Source organism: Onychomys torridus, chromosome 10 (genome assembly GCF_903995425.1).
Source record: "Onychomys torridus chromosome 10, mOncTor1.1, whole genome shotgun sequence".
Lineage (NCBI taxonomy): Eukaryota > Metazoa > Chordata > Mammalia > Rodentia > Cricetidae > Onychomys > Onychomys torridus.
In genome coordinates, this window is record NC_050452.1 from 1651353 (window position 1) to 1671161 (window position 19809).

At 36.9% G+C, this 19809-nt stretch overlaps 2 protein-coding genes across 6 annotated transcripts in view; one reads left to right on the forward strand and one right to left on the reverse strand.

Moving 5' to 3' along the window:
* The first annotated feature begins 81 nt into the window (after window positions 1-81).
* Window positions 82-2124, forward strand: LOC118592353 (prolyl-tRNA synthetase associated domain-containing protein 1-like). Its single transcript, XM_036201219.1, is given in 3 exon segments — window positions 82-193; window positions 1501-1748; window positions 1750-2124. Coding segments are annotated over 3 exon segments (507 nt in total). The 5' UTR covers window positions 82-109; the 3' UTR covers window positions 1925-2124.
* A 5250-nt stretch (window positions 2125-7374) lies between these two features.
* Window positions 7375-19809, reverse strand: part of Ccdc88a (coiled-coil domain containing 88A) — a 154609-nt gene continuing 142174 nt past the window's right edge. For 2 of the 5 annotated variants that reach the window (XM_036201581.1, XM_036201580.1), the window contains exons 26-33: window positions 19037-19120; window positions 17871-18074; window positions 17215-17286; window positions 15432-15512; window positions 13019-13287; window positions 12380-12839; window positions 8844-8941; window positions 7375-8374 (exon numbers count right to left, since the gene is read on the reverse strand). In XM_036201581.1, coding sequence (XP_036057474.1) covers window positions 8877-8941; window positions 12380-12839; window positions 13019-13287; window positions 15432-15512; window positions 17215-17286; window positions 17871-18074; window positions 19037-19120 — 1235 coding nt within the window. In that variant the 3' untranslated portion in view covers window positions 7375-8374; window positions 8844-8876. Of the gene's footprint in view, window positions 8375-8843; window positions 8942-10825; window positions 12840-13018; window positions 13288-15431; window positions 15513-17214; window positions 17287-17870; window positions 18075-19036; window positions 19121-19809 lie in introns of those variants that run through there. The other 3 variants (XM_036201582.1, XM_036201578.1, XM_036201579.1) reach the window with 3 other exon arrangements.

Sequence of the window (19809 nt, forward strand, 5' to 3'; positions counted from 1 at the left end):
CTAGCCCAGGCTACAGAGCGGGGCGCGGGCCGGAGGCGGCTCCGCCCGGCCCGGAAGCTGCGGCACTTCCGGGCAAGCGCCTCCGTCTGCCTGCCGGCGTGGCGGAAGGATGGCGCTGCCGGAGCTGCGGGCGGCGTTAGAGCAGAGGCTCGGCGCCCTCGCCATCCGCACCGAGGTCGTGGAGCACCCGGGGGCCGGAGGGTGGGAGGGGCCGTAGGGCGAGTGTTTCTTGCAGGTGTTTTGACTTCAAACTGCGGTTCTCATGAGGAACTTGCCTTGGTATGATTGGTGTGACATAAAGAGCCGGGCGGCTGCTGCCTTATGCAGATGGTACTAAGCAGCAAGCCCCACGTCAGTGGCAACCCTATGTAAGTGCCTATTTCTATTAGGTACTGGAGACATAGTAGGTCATTAAGGTGGTCTGGCTTTTTTTGTTGTTGTTGCTACTTTGGACTATTCTGATACCACTGCAGAGAGGCAACAATCATCTCCCAAATAACTACAGAAAAGTATATATTCCTGGTCTGGAGAATTTTGTTTTCACGGTTAAGAGCATGTACTCCTCTTGTGGATGACACGAATTTAGTTTCCAGTAAATTTTCCATCAAACTCCTAACTGCCTGTTTAAAAATACAGCTCCAGGGAGCCCTAAGCCCTCTTCTGGCCTTGCAGGCCCATTCGTGTCTCAGAGAAAAGTAGGTACCTTAGTAATTTTAACATGAATTATTGTACTGGAGATTTGCATGGTACAGCACATGGAAACTGTACCATGAGGGTTGGTAGGGCTTGAGGAACACATTTCATAATGACAAAAATACGTTGTTAATATTCCCCATCTTTACAAACGTCACAATAAAATTGTTTTCTCTGACTTCCCTCCCAGATAGTTACATTCCTGTCTACACTGCCAATTTCATTTATTTTTTATTATTTAATGTTCTTTATGTACTAATCTGCAGTCTGAAGTTCCCCGGTAGTGTCCTTGTAGAGTGGAGTCAGGTATTCTGGAGGTAAATACTGAGGACAATCATAAACTTTTACTGCCAAAGTTCAAAAACAGTAAACTTCTCAGGTATCTGATGGTTTTGTTGGCATTCTGGGATAGAAAACTTGCCTAAGAAAAACTGAGGTCCTGAGTTTAGCAACTGTGATGACTTAAGGCTTTTTTGTTTTGTTTTTCCGACGGGGTTTTGCTGTGTAATACAGGTTTACCTGAACTCTTGATCCTAACCTCAGCCCAGATTACCATTATTACAGAGGAGACTGATATAGTTCAGAGGTATCGAATTTGCCTAGCATGGATAGTGCTCAGGGTTCCACCCCCAGCACCAAAAAGCCCAACCACAAGCAATTAAAAAAACACTTATAATGAATAGAGATGGGTCTCTACCAGTTAAATTCAGAGCAGAGTACTCCCTTGTCTTTCAGCCACCATGCAAAATATTTGCAACTGTGGTTGTACATGTATGTGTGCTACTTTACACATGTGATATTTTGCAGGTGTTTACAGTTGAAGAAATGATGCCTCATATTCAACATTTGAAAGGAGCACACAGTAAGAACTTATTTCTTAAAGACAAAAAGAAGAAAAACTACTGGCTGGTGACAGTTCTTCATGACAGACCAATTAATTTAAGTGATCTTGGCAAGCAGTTAGGAGTTCGGAGTGGAAATCTTCGGTCTGCTGATGAAACAGACATGCTAGAAGAACTGAAAGTTGGCCCAGGCTGTGCCACACCTTTGGCGCTCTTGTGATGATGGAGATGTTAAGTTTGTTTTGGATTCAGCTTTTCTGGAAGGTGGACATGAAAAAGTATACTTTCATCCAATGACTAATGCTGCAACCATGGGGTTGAGTCCTGAAGATTTTCTTGTATTTGTGAAGGCTACAGGACATGATCCTATAGTTCTAAACTTTGATTAAAAACTGATTGGAAGTTGGGCATAGTCTAATACTCTAGGCAGAACAGGCTGATTTCTTGAGTTCTAGGCCAGCCAAGGACTACACAATCAGATGCTGTGTCAAACAACTGGGCTAATGCTTTTAAATAAACTCATTTCTGACAGCTGTTTTTTTACTTGTGTCTTTGGAGACTAACATTCATCTTAAAGATTTTTATGTGTATGAGCATTTTGCCTACATGTTTCTTTCTTTTTTCTTTTCTCTTTTCTTTTTGGTTTTGTTTTGTTTTTCGAGATAGGGTTTCTGTGTAGTTTTGCGCCTTTCCTGGAACTCGCTTTGTAGACCAGGCTGGCCTCGAACTTACAGAGATCCACCTGGCTCTGCCTCCCGAGTGCTGGGATTAAAGGCGTGTGCCTACATGTTTCTATGTGTATCAATATGAGTGCCTATGCCTGTGGAAGTCAGAAGAGGACATTGGATCCCCTGGAACTGGAGTGGCAAATAGTTGAGAGCCACCATGTGGATGCTGGGAACTGAACCTGGGCCCTCTGCAAGAACAAGGAGTTCTAACCACTGAGCTATCTTTTCAGCCCCAGTCTGTCTTAAAAAATTTTTAAGATGAACTGAGGTAGTTTTAGTTAGTTGAGAGATTCAAATCTGTCTCTGTCTTCTATGACAATTCATTATAAGAAGGCCTTTTGGCTGGAGAGATGGCTCAGAGGTTAACTGCACTGACTGCTCTTCTAGAGGTTCTGAGTCCCATTCCCAGCAACTACATGGTAGCTCACAACCATCTATGATATCTGGGCCTGCTTCTGGTGTTCGGCATGCATGTAGGCAGGACACTGTATACATAATAAATCTTAAAAAAAAAAAAAAAAAGCCTTCAACAGTTGGGAGTCCTTTTGGAATTAATGAACTTAATCAGTTTTTACAGCACTTGGAATATATTGATAGTGGCTATTTTGGGGGAATTAGGATTGTCCCTGGTGAGCTAATTAAAAACACTTTCCAATGTCTGACATTTGTTTTTAAACCAGTTTTCTTCAATAAACAATAAAACTTTCTAGTAAACATTTTTTGTTTTGTTGGGATAGGGTCTCATGCAGGCCAGGTTGTCTTCAAACTAGCTGTGCATCCAAGGGGAAAGTTGGCATTCTGATCTCTTGCCTCTGCTTCCAAATTGTTGGGACTGCAGGCAGGAATAATCACACCTGGCTTATTAAACTTAATGTACAAAAACTAGAAGTACAAAATGTTACTATTAAATTATTAAAGTTACATTTTAAAACTCAGCAGCTAGAATACATCTTTTTTTTTTTTTTTTTTAAAGATTTATTTATTATTATGTGTACAGCATGTATGTCTGCAGGCCAGAAGAGGGTGCCAGATCTCATTATAGATGGTTGTGAGCCACCATGTGGTTGCTAGGAATTGAACTCAGGACCTCTGGAAGAGTAGTTGGTCCTCTTAACCTCTGAGCCATCTCTCCAACCCCTAGAATACATCTTATAATATCAGGATTTGTTCAAATGACAGGCAGTTTTAGGTTGCTATACACATAAAATTAAGGAACAGAACCAGAATTTATAGACCTTGGCTATCTCCCCCCCCTCCCCCCCAAGCCCCAGATGGTTACTCTGTGTAGCTTTGCGCCTTTCCTGGATCTCACTCTATAGCCCAGACTGGCCTTGAACTCACAGAGATCTACCTGCCTCAGCCTCTGGGATTAAAGGCTTTCGCCACCACTGCCCGGCACACCTTGGCTGCTATCTTGTTGATAGTGAAAACAGGCTTTGGCAAGACTCGGCTAGCTGCCTTGGGTTTGTAAGTAAAAATAAATCATTAATTTTTTTTTGAGATTTATTTTTATGTATTTTAATTGAATGAATGTCTGTGCACCACCTGTGTACATTTGCCTGTGTAGGCCAAGGGAGGAAGCTGGGATTTCCTGGAGCTGATGTGCTGGGGGATGTCTTTCTGTACTCTGTGACTATATGTTGTTCTCATTGGTTAATAAATAAGCTGATTTGGCCTATAGCAAGGCAGCTTAGAAGCAAGCGGGAAATCTGAAACAGGAAGGAGAAAGGCAGAGTCTGGGGAGAAGTCTGGGAGCCAGGAGAAGCAAGATGTAAAAGTACCAGGAAGCCATGAAGCCATGTGGCAAAGCGTAGATTAATAGAAATGGGTTAATTTAAGATATAAGAGCTAGCTAGCAAGAACCCTGACCCATAGGCCATACAGTTTGTAAATACTATAATATAAGCCTCTCTATATATTCTTGGGGCCAAGAGGCTGTGGGACATGGATGGGAGAGATTGGTCCTGACTGTGGGCCTGGCAGGACCTGAGAAACCTTCCGACTACATTTGGCCTCCAATGTGGGGGCACAAACCCCCAACCCAGATTAAGAGTCTCATGCTCTACTGACTGAGCTAGCCCATGATCCAAAATTATTAAATGGAAAATTCCAAAATTAAATAGTTAATACGTTTTAAATTACATGCCATTTTGGGTAGCAGAGACGTCATCATTGAATCCATGCTGTATATCCTCCCTATTAGTCACTTAGCCCTTGGGGTTACCAGACTGACAGTATCTGTTCTCAGAGTGCTGGTGTTCCAACAAGCCTTATCCACACGCTACACAGTATGTTCCCTATAGCTCTTCACTTCATCTCCTCACCTACTTCTCTCCTATCACAAGCAGAGTGCATGCCAGCACAGTAACAAGCTCTGAGGAGGGTTGGGGCTAGGTGAAGTGGTAAACTGCCAGCCTACCATGCTTCAGGCGAGTCAAATCCCCAGCAGTCACCACCCCCTCAAAAAACAAAACAGAGGAGAAAAAATAAAAACAACAACAACAAAAATCCAAACAGTATTGTTATAGTTCTATTTTTATTATTAGTGACTATGGTTACTCTTACTGTGTCTAATTTATGATCTAAGCTTTTAGTATTAATGTATACGGGAAAAACAAAACAAACAAAAACCCCAGTCGTTTCAGGAATTCACTGGGAGTGTTAGCAAATACCACTTCTCAGATAAGGGAAACTACTGTAGATTGCATTTAAACATATTTTAGCATTGACAAAATTGAGTCTCCCCCCAAACCTCTTAATAATAAAAAATTAGGATAAAATACATAAAGACAGAAAATAGTTCTCCAGGGCAAAGAGTAACACTTGGCTAATATACAATTTAAAAATGATTATAACAATTTGTTTAAAAAATTTACTTTTTATTTCTTTTTATATCAGTTAATCCAGCATATATATATTTTAAGGAGAATCAAAGGTAAAAAAAAAAATAAAAAGAGAAAGAAAGTGACTATAAGAGATAATTCACACAATGGTGTCTTGTCATGCATGGGATCTTGTGGCTCATATTAGGCACCACTAAGTAAAATTGTTTTGCCGTTCAACTCTACCTCCCTTATTAGCGTTAATTTTAAGTGTTACGGCTTTTTATTTGATTTGGTATTTAATAACAGTTGTGAGTACAATGGCAAACACTGAAAAAAATAGTAGAAACAAAAATGACAATTTAAAATCAGATTTTGTCAAAGGATGTTACAAGTGCAACAATATCCATTAAGCATTCCTCTTAAGGCATTTTCACTGTCCAAATAGCTCAATGTGTACATCAAGGTTTATATTATAAAATGGGCTCTTTTTGTAGTATTCATATTCAAGACTTAAAGAAAAAAATACATCTCAGGACAAATAGCTGTAAAGAAAACAATTCACTTTTCTCATAAAAAGTAACTTAAAGTACAAAAGTAATTTAGAATACATAATTCCTCATTATAATTCCAGATTTGGTACAGTATTGATTTCACTTCCTGACATAAACTGTTAAAGACAGTAAAGGCTGTAGTACTCCATTTGTGAGGTGGCTACAATTCTATAATATACACAGTGATTTTTAAATAGGCTTTTAACATGCCTTGCATGAAAGGTGCTACACATGAACCTGTCCTGTGAAGTCTTTGGTAAGCACCAACTCAAAAAAACTTGGATCAAAACATTGCCATGGCCAGCCAGGAGGCATATTATTAGAGTTCTGGGTTGGTGCTGGTAGTCTGATTTTTTTAAGTGTTCTTAGAGGTTTTAGGGGCTGGATAAGGAATAGAAAGGACCAAATAACTAAAGGCAGGTTTAAGCCGGTTTAGAAAAATGTCTCTTGTTCATTTCCATTTGGCTTAGCTTCCTACAAAGTCTGCTTTGTAAGTAGATTTTGAAGAAGAAAAAAATTTACTTGGTTGTTGTTTAGTTGAAGAAAAAAAATTTAACTTTGTTATCATTTAGTCCTTTCTTGAAACAGTATGAGGAAGGTAATGAATATAATTATGAATATTTTATTAGTCTCACTGTATTCCCTTGCTTCTCTCTCTCTCTCTCTCTCTCTCTCTCTCTCTCTCTCTCTCTCTCTCTCTCTTTTCTTCTCAGGGTCGGCCTACTGCACTTGAATCCACTGCAGGTCTTCAGTTCATGTGGAAATGCTGTTAACTCGGCAGGCTGTTTTCCAATGTTAGGAGAGAGGTCAAACTGCATTCTCACTCACTAGGTCACCTCACACTCATTAACTGTCCTGGGATGTGTGCTAATTGTGCAAATTGGATGCTAGTAATATAAATCTAACTTACCCACTTACTATTTTTAGCTAAAACATAATTCTACACTTACTCTCAACTTCTCAATCAAAAGTGAATTTACATATTTTTACATGCAAATGTCTCTAGACTGCCATGATACCCATTTACCAATTAGATACTTGAATCCAAGGGGTCACACTACAGAGAGATTTCAAAGTCTAGAGAATAGATTTTTAGTATTTCTGTTGTGCAACATTTGTGTTTCAGTAAGAATCCTTTGTATTTACATATATATCACCTTTCATTCAAGAGTTTTAAAGTGATTTAATTTTATAGCATTATTTTCTGGCAAAGCCTACATTACGGCAACACTGAATCAAATAAATCCAAGTTCTCTAACTTTAAATTTCTGGTCAACTAAACATTTTGTGTCTTTTTATTGATGGTCTTTTCAAAGGTGGTTATTATTACAATCTTCTAGTGGCCTATTACAGAGATAGTGGGGGGAGATAAAAAGAGGAAGAGGGGACAAAGAAAAGAGACTTGTCATGGCTACTGGGTTAGTGATGACACTGTAAAACACATATGGAATATGTAATTATTCTAAAAAGTTCTTCAGAGCTGGTAGTAAGAGCTTAAGAAGTATACTGTTAAAATAAAAATTGTTTTCTTTTTATTTCAAAAGATTATTCTGGTTCTTATGTTAAATAATGAACTTGCCATAATGAGTAGCAATATGTTTTTTGGACTTCGTAAGAAAATAAAACTGTGATATAAAATTGCTACTACTAAAAAACTGGTGTTTCTCTGGTTTAACTAAATCTACTTTTTTGTGCTTTTTTCAAATGTTTAAGGTAACAAACACATACAAATATCTCAAAATTACCTATAATAGTTACTAAGTTTAATATAATATTATAAAGGACAAAAAACAGAAAAAGTCTTAGTAATAAATGACAACCATAATAGTAAATGAGTTCCTGAAAAAAATGTAGCTGTAGAAATGATTTAATTGTTTTGCCATAAGAAAACTTGTTAAGCAATAATCAGCTCTCATGTAAAAAACATGTATATAACCCAACAGCAGAGGAAAATGAGTCACAACACAATTGCTTTATCTTGGGAAGGCTATTTTCTGGAAAACCATCTCACTAAAAAAAGTTTCATAAAAATGATTTTATCTTGGATCCATTTATGAATGCCTAGTGCAGCTTAGCAGAGAAAATGGTAAGATTAGTATCATACCATTTTTATAACTCCTATATCTCATTATGGAATTTTCTTCCTATCTTATGAATTGAGTTTCTTTTGCAGTGCATCCAAACAACTGGCTCTAAAAACAAAACCAATAACCAGCGTACCAACACATGCAGTCTGCTAACCAAAAAGGCCCTGACATGCCAGAACAATTTTCTCTGTATCTTGATATATAGTACATTTCACAAAATACTACAGCACTTAATTTAGATTTACACAACTAAATATAAATGGCTAGCTTTGGGGTAATACTTAGCAGAAGCAGTAAGCAAACATGGATAAATTAATTAACAAATGTTGAAAGAAGTAGGCTGTTCTTAGAATACTTGACCTTAAAACACTCAGTCCTTAGTGAGAGAATGTCCTTTATTCAGTAGAGCTTAATGCACTGTACAGTGTCTAAAACCTTCTAAAACTTCTGGCAGTTGGATCCAGTAGTGCTCCTTGATTCAAGGAAGGAATGAAGTTTGTATTCTTGCCTGCTCTATTCACGAAGGGATGTGTTAAAATCTCCTTATGGTTTTGTTTTTTTTTAAAAAATAGTTCCTATAGTTGTTAGGTGTCTTGTTACTTCAGAAATAAAGTCTTCATACTGAGAAACTGAAGGACACTTTTCTCTCTGTATTTTGTTCAAAGACAGAAAGAAGAAAGAAAATGTAAGAACAGCTTGAAGGGAAGAGGGATATAAACCACAGGAAAGCTAGTATGAGAACAGCATGCACCAGGAGTTTATATGGGGTGAGAGTGACAGAAAACCAGAGGCAACATCTGAGCTGTTCTGTGTAAGACAGGTGTTTAGTCCATTCTTACCAATCACTCAGAAGTTGTAATGCACAGAAGACAGACTTCACATTATTCACTGCTAAAATGAAATAGAAATTGGGAGAAAATACATAGGTTTGCTACCCAAACAGACAGGGGAAAACCTATAGCAGCCAACTAAGCTCTACTGAAGAAGCAGGGGAGAAACTCAATCCAGCAAGCAAAATTGAATCTGTTAGTGCAGTGTGCACTGTTATCATACTTGATTCTGTTAGTCTGTAGAAATGAGACCAATCCCATTTTTACGGTTCAAGCAGGAAACTCACCACTTGGCCCACGTCATGCAGTGGGTCACTGAATTAGGAGCCTTGTTGCTCCCTAGACCTGCTTTTTGAATTTCTGTTCTCTTGTATTTTGTTCACATCTGTGGGAGAAAAGTAGTTCATGTTATTTAGTCAAAAGTTAAACATAACACAATTCATGAAGCTAAAAGCACTCACTGAGTATAACAGAGAAATTTGAATCTGGGAAAATTATTAATCTGACAGATATCTTATTATGTGAAATGTTTTTTTTTTTATTTTAAAAGCCATAAGAAACATAGCTATGAATGTGGTAACTATTTTTCATAAATCTAAAAGTTACCTTTTCTTTTAGTTTCAGAGGCTTACATACTTACCTAATATTCTTATAATATAGCAATATGGTAGTGGTCATCACATAATTTTACATTAAGTCATGCAGTACAATTGTAGAAACATCTACACTGGTATTATTTACTGTGAACACCAGGGATGAGGCATGTTTTATACCTAAAGCTGCTCAAGTATCACACTGGTTATAGGGATGTCATTTACACAAGGCCAGGCCAGGAATTCGAAACAGCTATCAGTTTATTATTTATAAAATCAGGGTACTGAATCTTTTAATCATCTTTGTTAGTTACAGGTCATGGAGTTATCTCAGGGGAAGTAAATGAAGACGCTTGACTCACAGTTGCTTCATTTTTAATGCTGACATAACTTTTTGGAAACACTGTTTCTATATGATTACTAAGAACTCTAGTTTTCCCCACCACTGAAAATGTAAGGCATTTTCCCCTCAGTGTCTGATAAAACTTTTACTCCACAGCATGTGACGTTTTATGGAGGAAGTCTATACTGTTATCCCAGACAACCCTCAGGAAACATGGTCATGGTATTTACCTGTCTTACATGCAAGGTACTTTTGAAAACACGCTGGCTATATATCCTTAGAGACATTAGGAGAAAGTACTTCTTTTCTTTAAGTTTACTTACATAAAATAACCCACATAGCTTTTAATAAAATACATAATTTGTAAAAAGTGCAAAGACAAGTTTTATGATGTCCAAAAGAAGCGAAGCATTTCTGTCATCAATATCAGCTGCTTACCATTTAATTTTATTAGTAAGCTATGAAAAAAGGGGAAAATATTAGCATAAAAATATCTGAACCTTATTAGTCTGACTAGACAAAAAACTGAGAGTACAAGGTAATACTATATTTATGCAGGAAGGGTACTAGGTGGCACTAAAATATATAAAAATACTACGTGTTCATCTTATTACCTGTACCAGAACTATTTTTAATAGCTGTAAGAAAAGAAAAGCAGAGCAGCAATATACACAGACGGGGTCTACCCATAAAGTGACCCTGTGTATGCACAAGAGGATAACCTTTTACAAAAGATACAAATCTAATTAAGCAAAGACTCTTTGAAGATTTTCCCTTCCATCCACTATTAACAATAACAGATTAATGCAGTGAGTATGCAACAATACTCTACTCTTCACTCAAAGTTGCCTATGGCGCCTACCTAGGCTGAGTTATTATCAGTAACATTAAATTGAATCAAAATTGCAAAAACATTCCCAAGACAGCTAAGTATCATGCAGAAGTAAATCAATCAGGATTATAGATTTTTAAATTTGCTTTAGATTTGCTTTAGAGTGATATGAACACAGAAAGATAGAACTACATGGAACTGGAATCCATGTTTGTAGATATTATCTCCATCTTGTGTGATTTTGTTTTGTGGGATGGAGAGCTACAGACAACTGTTTTTCTGTTTTTGAGAAAAGGTCTATGGCTGGCCTGGAACCCAGAGATCACCACCTCTGCCTCCCAGACTATGCTTTTTTAAAAACTTTTTTTTTTAATTTATTTTTTATTTTTATTTTGTGTGCATTGGTGTTTGGCCTGCATTTATGTTTGTCTGTGTGAGGGTGTCAAGTCTCCTGGAACTGGAGTTACAGACAGTTGTGAGCTGCCGTGTGGGTGCTGGGAAGTGAACCCGGGTCCTCTCAACAGCTGAGTCATTTCTTCAGCCCCAGACTATGTTTTTATTACAACAAATTTTAGAATAAAGACTACATACTTTTTTAATTTTTATGCTCACAAGTCCTAATTTTATACTCTAGTACAATATATTAACTTTTAAAGAGTCTACATTGAAGATATACATATTCAATTTAATAATAAATTAATGACAAATTAAATTTTTCATCACTTAAAAAAGTTGCTATCTTTCTGAATAGACGTAAAAATGCAAATCCCAAGATAATAGGTAACTTGATTTATTTTTCTTTGACGCATATGTAAAAAAACTGGGAAAAAATTTGTTAAAAGATTCCAAAAAAATAGTTGTCTTGAGCTATTGTGTTTATCAGAAAAAGAACAGCACCAAGAAGAGAGTTATAACATAAATGAATGCTCCTAATAACTGTGGAAACCACATTTAAGTTTGATGAAAAATTTTAGGAATAACACATTTATGAATAAAAAAATATTTTAAATTTGAACAATGTTTTATAAATGTGAGCATTAGTTCAAGTTAAATTGAATTATTAATTATTTCTTTGAAAAGAGAACAGGACTGGTAACATGATTAAGTGACAAAAAGATGACATTTTCAAAAACATTTCCATTATTAATACTGTACATATGCAACATGAAGTGCACATTCAGGAAATAAGAGAGAGGAGGCAGGAAGAGCAACTGAACACTCTTTCTAGAAGCAGCCAAACAATGACTTGGATATGCTTTCTTGGTAACAGAACATGCAACTATTTTTACATGCTTCATGATATCAAAGTATCGTTATCATCTTTATCAAGTGACAAAAGATGTGAAAGAAAAACACGTATGGTTGGATCTTTAAAGGCATGCAAAAATGTACAATGTAATTACTATTTCATGCAGACTTTGGTGTGGTTACACATTCATGATTATATACATGCCTTTTTATACAGCTGAACTCTATGTAACAATCTTAAAAATATAAACCTAGCAAATAACATCAACATATTATGCAGTTTTGATCAAACACAACCATATTCATACCAAACAGTTTGACTATCCTCTGAAATTGATAATGCAACTCCCGTGTCCTCAGGGTAGAGGCATGCAGGGGTAGTAAGACTGTTGCTACCTCCAGAGGACTGTGGGCTACTGTCACTAGGGTTCCGACTGTCACAAAACTCCTCATGTTTCTGTGTAGCCTCACCCCAAGAGGAGGAGGCCTGGTCAGTTACTCTAGTGAGTGACTTGGAAGGTAACCCACTTATGTTACTAACCAATTCTGTGTTCAGGGATAGAAATGGATGAGATGAATGAACTACAGGAAATGACCTACGGCTATCGTTAGCCAATATTCCAAATGCATCATTAGACATTTTAACGGTGGCAAAAGTTTGGTTTAGAAAATGTGGCCTTCCTGGTTTTGATTTTCTAGCCTGGGTATAGAGAGACTCAGATGTGTCTGCAGCTAAATCATCTGGGGCCCGATGCCCTGCAGCATGTGTTGGCACATCCGAAGACCACTGCTGTAAATGGTACTCACTAGATGCTGCAGTGACGCTGCTATCAGCAGTAGGTGGTGCTGAGTCACCTGACACAGGCAGTCTACTGTCCTTGGTCAGAAAGTCATGGATGCTGGTCCTTCGTGTTGTTCCTTCAGCAGTAGAGATGACACTGCTTGCGCGAGGTAAAGTGGCATAAGGATTGCTATCTTTTGATTGTCTTGACACAGAGGTTTCTTTTACTAGTTTTACCTTTCCTTGAGTACTTGGTGTAGGTTTCCCTGCAGAACTAATGGAGTAGGCATCTTCAGTCTTTCGAGGACCAGGTCTCAAAAATTCAGGTTTAGTTGTCCGTCTATCACAGAAGTCCCCTGGAGTTTTTCCACTTACTGACCTGGCCAGGGCACAGCTAACTGGCTTGTCTTTTCCCAGAAAGTCGGAAGAGACAGACAAACTTTTCATGACTTCATCTAAAAGATTTTCTTGACTTGAGGACTTCAACTATTGAAAGGAAAAAAAATACAGATTACTGAATAGAGCCATGTTTAGAGTCTCCTGATAAAGTGAACTATACACTGCAGAGCTGCTGTTATCTTAGTGTTCCATGATTTAAAAACAATTCTAAGGCTCTTTTAACTAGTGCTACTCATCTAAGTCAAGGCCACATGCATTGAACTAACCTGTATTGAGGTAAGCTTGTTGCTTTCTTCCAAAAACTGTTGTAGGGTAACAACTTCACTTCCTGGGGAGCCAGCTTTAATCTTGTGATGTGCTCCACTTTCTACTGTTGCCGACATTTTGTGCTGGAGCATAGGGCTTGACCTGGTCTGTCTTTTCAAATACTGGATTGGACTGCTACCACTGCTGGACCAAGTCTCATGATCATGAAGCAGACTAAATTCTCCACTGCTGTGGCTTTGTGGCCTGTTTTGGTTATTAACTGCACCTGCTTTTGGAATAAATGCTGTGTTGAGACTTCAGTAATAGAAATGAGATAATACTATGTAAAATTTGTTAGCAGAGTTCCAATTCTATTAGTAGCCACATTGACTTTAAACTTCATCTAGACATGCTTAGGTGAGCTATGTTACTTGTTCCTCAATCTAAGAACTGGATCCCACAACCGCTTTTCTGTATTTATTTATTTATTTCAGAGCTGAGGACCGAACCCAGGGCCTTCTACCTACCACTGAGCTAAATCCCCGACCCCATTCTGGTTTTATTAAACTGACAAATATTCTAAGTTCTATAATGGCAAAAATATACTTTTACCACCAAAGTCAAAGCCTAAAGAGAGTTTCACATTAAACAATCATTCAATATACTGAAGACTAAATGAATAAATAAAGTAATGAAAATTAACAATTTAGATTCAAATAACTGTAAAATAACTCACAGTTTTAAAAAAAAGAAACTATTGTGGTTGGGGATTTAGCTCAGTGGTGGAGCGCTTGCCTAGCAAGCGCAAGGCCCTGGGTTTGATCCTCAGCTCCAAAAAAAAAGAAACGAAACAATTAGCTGGTGTTGGTGGCACAAACCTTTTAATCCCGGTACTCAGGAGGCAGAGGTACTCTGTGAGTTCAAGGCCAGCCTGGGCTACAGAGTGAGTTCCAGAGAAGGCACAAAGCTACAGAGAGAAACCCTGTCTCGAAAAACAAACAAACAAATAAATAAAAATTAAAACAGCATACACAAAAAGAAAGTAAAACAAAAAAACAAACAAAGATGAAATAGACAAGTTTCATAAAAAATGAAACAGGGGTATTCAGAAAGTATCTCAATGGAATATGGTATGTAGGCCAGGCTGTCCTAGAACTTGCCGTTCTCCTGTTTCCCCATCCTAAATGCTGAGAATGCAGGCATGTCGCCATGCATAGTTTCTTCAATCTCCATTATCTGATTGGTTCTGATGTCCACTGCTGGTTACTACCACCAGTAGTAACCAAAGGTTTACCTGAGATTGAATTATATAGAATGGACACTAGTTCTAGAATAAAGTTCCTAAGAATGTTCACTATTCCTTTAGATGAATGATTATCAGTAATAAACTGTACAGTACATCAAGACAGAAAATTATTCCATCATAAAGAGTAAGGCAGTCATGGAAGAATTTTCTAAAGTTGTATTATTTCTCAGAGCTAAGATTTTCTTGTATTTTCAAATCAGAAGGAATTTTTGTAGTTTCAGATGATATTATTATCACTATGATTTATAAAAAGAGAAATTAATTTCCCTCAAAATCATGTTTCTGATCATTGTAATGAAAGTCATAAAATTAATTATAAAAATGGCTAAGACTATGTTATAATCTAAAAGCAACAGAACAAATGCATCCATTATCACATTTATACGAGTCTGGAGCACAGAGAATAGCTATGGTAGTGCTAACAAGAACAGTCTGTAACGGCAATAATACATTTTAACGAAAAATGTACTAGTCAAGATTGCCAGCTGTTACTTAAAAATCTCACCTTGGAATACACATTAAAACACAAAAGAAATAATTCTTTATATGAGCCATATGTACATCCATATACTTCTTATGTGACATACATATGTACACAAAAAAAGAAAAAGAGAGGAATGTAATTTGTTGACAAAGTAAGCTAACAGTATTTCTAAAATACAAGTAATGCAATTTTAATGCACGTGCATCATGAAGAAACTTAAGGACAACCATTTAGATGTCAAGCACAAAATGTCACTTAAAAGAAGGGTCCATGGATAATTCTAAAACATAAAGATTACAGTGAAGACTATTTTATCTGTGAAAATGAAGAACTAAAACCAAAATAAAAGCTCCTGATTTTACATTTGTATACACTGAAATACATCTGTATCACAATGTAAAAGTACAAGCATTCCAGAGAACTATGTTTCAAACATAGATAATTTGGATTTTGTACTTTTCACCAGAAACTTCATCCCATTTCCAACTTTTTCCTCTCTGGTTCTGAGATAAACTCAGGCAGGGCCTTGTGCATGCTAAGCACAAGGTGCCTTACCACTGAGCTGCACTCTCTATCCTTCTACTACTTGTAAACAATATTGGAAACTGGAGGAAGCACATGAATAAATTTACCTACAGCATACCTTTGACTTCATGGTGTGAAGCATTATTATTGCTATTGCTAGTGGACGTTCTGCCACTATCAAGGCTGGCTGGTCTTGAAGCTAAATGAGAAATCAGGAGACAATATAATAAAACTTCCATCTGAGAGCACTGAATTTTACATTCTGGTCACAGAATGCTTTGAGGACACAATCATGCATACATCTCAGCCTGGGCATGCTCACAGAATGGTGACTCATACAGATTTCAAAGTAAAGACATTTAGATAGTTCACTAAGATACTTTGGAAGGTGGCACTTCTGGAAAAACAGCTGAAATTAATAGACTGAGAGGGAGGGAGAAAGAAAGGAGGAAAGAGTGATTTCTAGAGATGGATACCACAACCTTTTTGATTTAATAAAATTTCATGTTCCCTTTGTCTTCACCAAATGGTACAGATTAGATAACTTACAACAGAATCAGTAAGGGACCTCTTTGCTTCAGAGATGCCGTCAAGTTAACATCACACATACACACACACACACACACACACACACACACACACAAATTTTTTTAAAGGTTTAATTTATGTGTATGAGTGTTTACACATACCATACTTGTGCCTGATGCCCTCAAAAGTCAGAAATGGGCATCAGATTCCCTGGAACTGGTGTTGCAGATGGTTGTGGGCCAACATGTGAGTGCTGGGAACTGAAACTAGTTCCTTTGCAAGAGCAGGAAATTAACTTAGCTGTTGAGTCATCTTTCTAGCCCCCGACATCCTATGTATTAAACAATTTTTATTTAATAATTACTACCATGTACATGAATGTCTGTGCCATGGCACATGGGGGAGGTCAGAGGACAACTTTGGAGTTTCCTTTCCATCTACCATTACCTGGATTCTGTGGGTTGAATTCAGGGAGCTGGGCTTACATGGCAAGTGCCTTTAACTGCTGAGCCATTCTATTCGCTCTTTTTTTTTTTAAAGATTTATTTATTATGTATACAGTGTTCTGTCTGCACATATCCCCACAGGCCAGAAGAGGGCACCAGATCTCATGACAGATGGTTGTGAGCCACCATGTGGTTGCTAGGAATTGAACTCAGGACCTCTGGGAGAACAGCCAGTGCTCTTAACCTCTGAGCCATCTCTCCAGCCCCATCTACTCGCTCTAATACTCTATACTCTTCTTTTAGTTATATATTTATGTAGGGGTTTATGCATGTGAATGCTGTGACTGCAGTGGCCAGAAGAGGGTGTCAATGCCTCTGAGTTTTAGGCAGTTATGGACTAATTGTGGATGTTAGGGATCTAATGGGTCCTCTGCAAGAGCAAGAGCAGTATGAACTGCTGAGCTATCTCTCTAGCCTCATGTATTTTATATTCTTATTTCTACAAGGGAAGCTATACAATTCATACTGTTCCATGTTACTTTTTAAAAACCTGCTTACTAATGAAGTTTCTTCTAGCATGTTATCTATTTGTTACTAGTAATAATTTCACTTGATAAAACAGGGTTTTCCAATTAGGAATTAAAAAAATCTAAAATACTCTATACTGTAGAAAGTTTGGTTTTTAGTATTCATCCTTTATCAACATAAGTATTTAAATCCTAATGGTGAAATACAACTTTTATATGAGAATGATAACAAAATTACTTCTGAATACTCACATGAAACAAAAGTCTTAAAAGGGACAAATGCAGTATTAGATTAGAAGAAATAGAAAAAGTAATGCTACATTCACTGACTCAATGCAAGAATCTCAACATTCCCATTCAGTATATAATGTACACCATCTAAGTTAAGTTCATCGCTTACCATGAACTCTTGATCCCGTACTAGAATCATCACTAATACCCTGTGGACTTACGTCTTCAAAGGATGTAGTATCTACATGAAATAGCAAAATGGATATAAATATATTTTGTACTAAAGCAATTCACTATAATACTTCTACAGAATGTGGGTATTATTTTTCAGTCACACACAGGACATCTTGATTTAATGTATTCACAGACTCAGGCAGAAACTGGAACTAGAAGAAAAGAGTAGCTCTGATGAGAACTGACTTGTTAAGAAAACACTAGAAGCAATGAAACAGTCTTCCCCGTGACCCTGCAAAGCAAAGCAAAAACCTGGGTGGTTCTATGGAGCTTTCTTAAGTTGTAGTGCTTTTGGGTTTTAAGAAAGAAACATACCACTCCTCCTCTTTTCCACTCTTTATCTGTTTTTCTTCTCTTCATGTAAGTTCATTAGCTAGTTATTATGAGAGGAGGCCTACGAAAAATTTTGATTATTTACATACTATCTTAAAAGTTTGACATAACTTGAAATTTTCCCCAAATCAAATCTAGATCACAGCTTGATAATTATTTCAGGTTGTTTGAAGAAAAAAAAGTACATAGGGAAGTAAAATTAAAAAAATGTGTTGCCAACAGTTACACAGCACAGTGCAAATAGCAGACGGCCTATACCTTTATTATTAACCAACTGCTTGGGTCTGAAGGCTGCAGAAGAGTTGACAGTTGAAAAGTTGATGGCAGTAGTGGAGAAGGCCATAGCTCCCAATTCTTTTCTCCTTTTACCCGTTGAAATATCATCAGGGACCTCCAAATTCTCAGTACTACCTGTCCACTGTCCTCCTGCTAGGACCATGGACTGCACCAGGTCATTCATGGCTGGGATGCAAATGAGAGCAAATGAATCAGCATGGTTAATGGATTGGCTCTTATTTCTATTTTGTATTATAAATGATCTGGTTTTGTCTATGAATTAATGCAAATGGGCCCCAAACTGTAACTACAAGACCATTTGAGTAATGACATGCATTCAGCTGAATGAAATGAGGCCAAAGGCTGATAAATTCCAGTACTCTTAATACCCCCACCACTTTTAGAAGATAGAAAGGAATTTTACTATGTACAACTTTTGTGCTGTGATGTGAAATAGAAACAGAAGCCTTCTTAATGTAGTTTTGTGGTGACAAAAATGGAATGAATTAAGATGGAGAGCAATTTTACACAGTGTCATTATTGAAAATGAAAAAATGTCCTTGGTCAGAGCAGGTTACTGAATAAATTCTACATCTTTATAAATCAAGTAAATTTACCAAAGGATAAAAACCTGAAAGAGACACTCAAAGTAACAGACATTTAATATGATTATGTCATTACCCGTTTCACTTAAAGAGAGAAAGCCGAGATTATTACATAAAGAATGACAAACATTTTCATGGATTATAGGCCACTTTATTCATTCATTTATTCATTTAATTAGGTTCATTAAGGAAATGAATTCCTAATGCTAAAGGGTTTGTTATATTTTTACTTAAACTTCTTTGGGGAAAACTCTGTATGGCATATAAAATTAAATCTGTTTGTTTTTGCCAGTTTTAAGAAAGCACTGGACATTTACAAGTATATTACATGTATTACTAAACATGTGCATATATATGTATGAGTATACATATAATGCAAATTCAATGCCTTTTAAAAAAATATTCTTCCAGCTCCTCATATTAAAGGAAGACTGTACTTTACAAAATAAGAAATTAGTACAGTCCAGAGAAAGGTTAGTGAAAAATTAGTGATGGAAGCCAGTGTGGTCATTTGAAAGAAGCTGAACTGTCATAAAGTCTTACACATGGAACGACGGTAGCAGGCCTTCATTTTGTCTTTATCCTTCGGTCTGTTCCTCAAAAAGGGCAGTCTTTTCAGTGCAACCACTTTAATGTCAGAGCATGAGGAAAAACAGAAACAGGGAAATGAAAGAAAAAAGGGAGAAGAACAGATGGGAGTTAAATGTTGAAATTAAGGACAGGAATGAATGTTGGTCTCGCTATGTACGCTACATTACAGCTAATACCCTCACGTTGCTGAGGATAGTGAAAACAGGAAGCATGCACTCTGATACTGTAAATGCTTAGAAAGCACTGAAGACAACCATGAGGAACATGTATTTTGAAAGCACTGGCTACAGTCATATAAAAACAGGAACTGATTAGAATTACTTAGGGAGAAACCAAATTTCCTAGTTAAATGTAAAAGTAAACTTTTAAAATTTGGCTACTGGTGGCTTATACTATAAAGGATGAAGCATACAAGGTTTACAAGCATCTATTTTCTTTAAAATTTTTAAGTTTAAAGGCTTTCTTAAAAAAAATTAGGAAAACACATATCCCACTAGAGAATTTTAGTAATATGTATGTGTATATCTATGTCTATATACAGATGCAGATAATACACATATATCAACCAATTAGGGTGGTTAGATATTTAAAGAAAAATAAACTTAAAAAAAAAGACTTAAATTTTTTGTTAGTCTCCTAAAGTTTAGTAAAGGAAACAATGATTTAAACTGGAATCCGGTGCCTTGCTTAGCAGCACTGTGAAGATACACATTCTTTCAACAGGT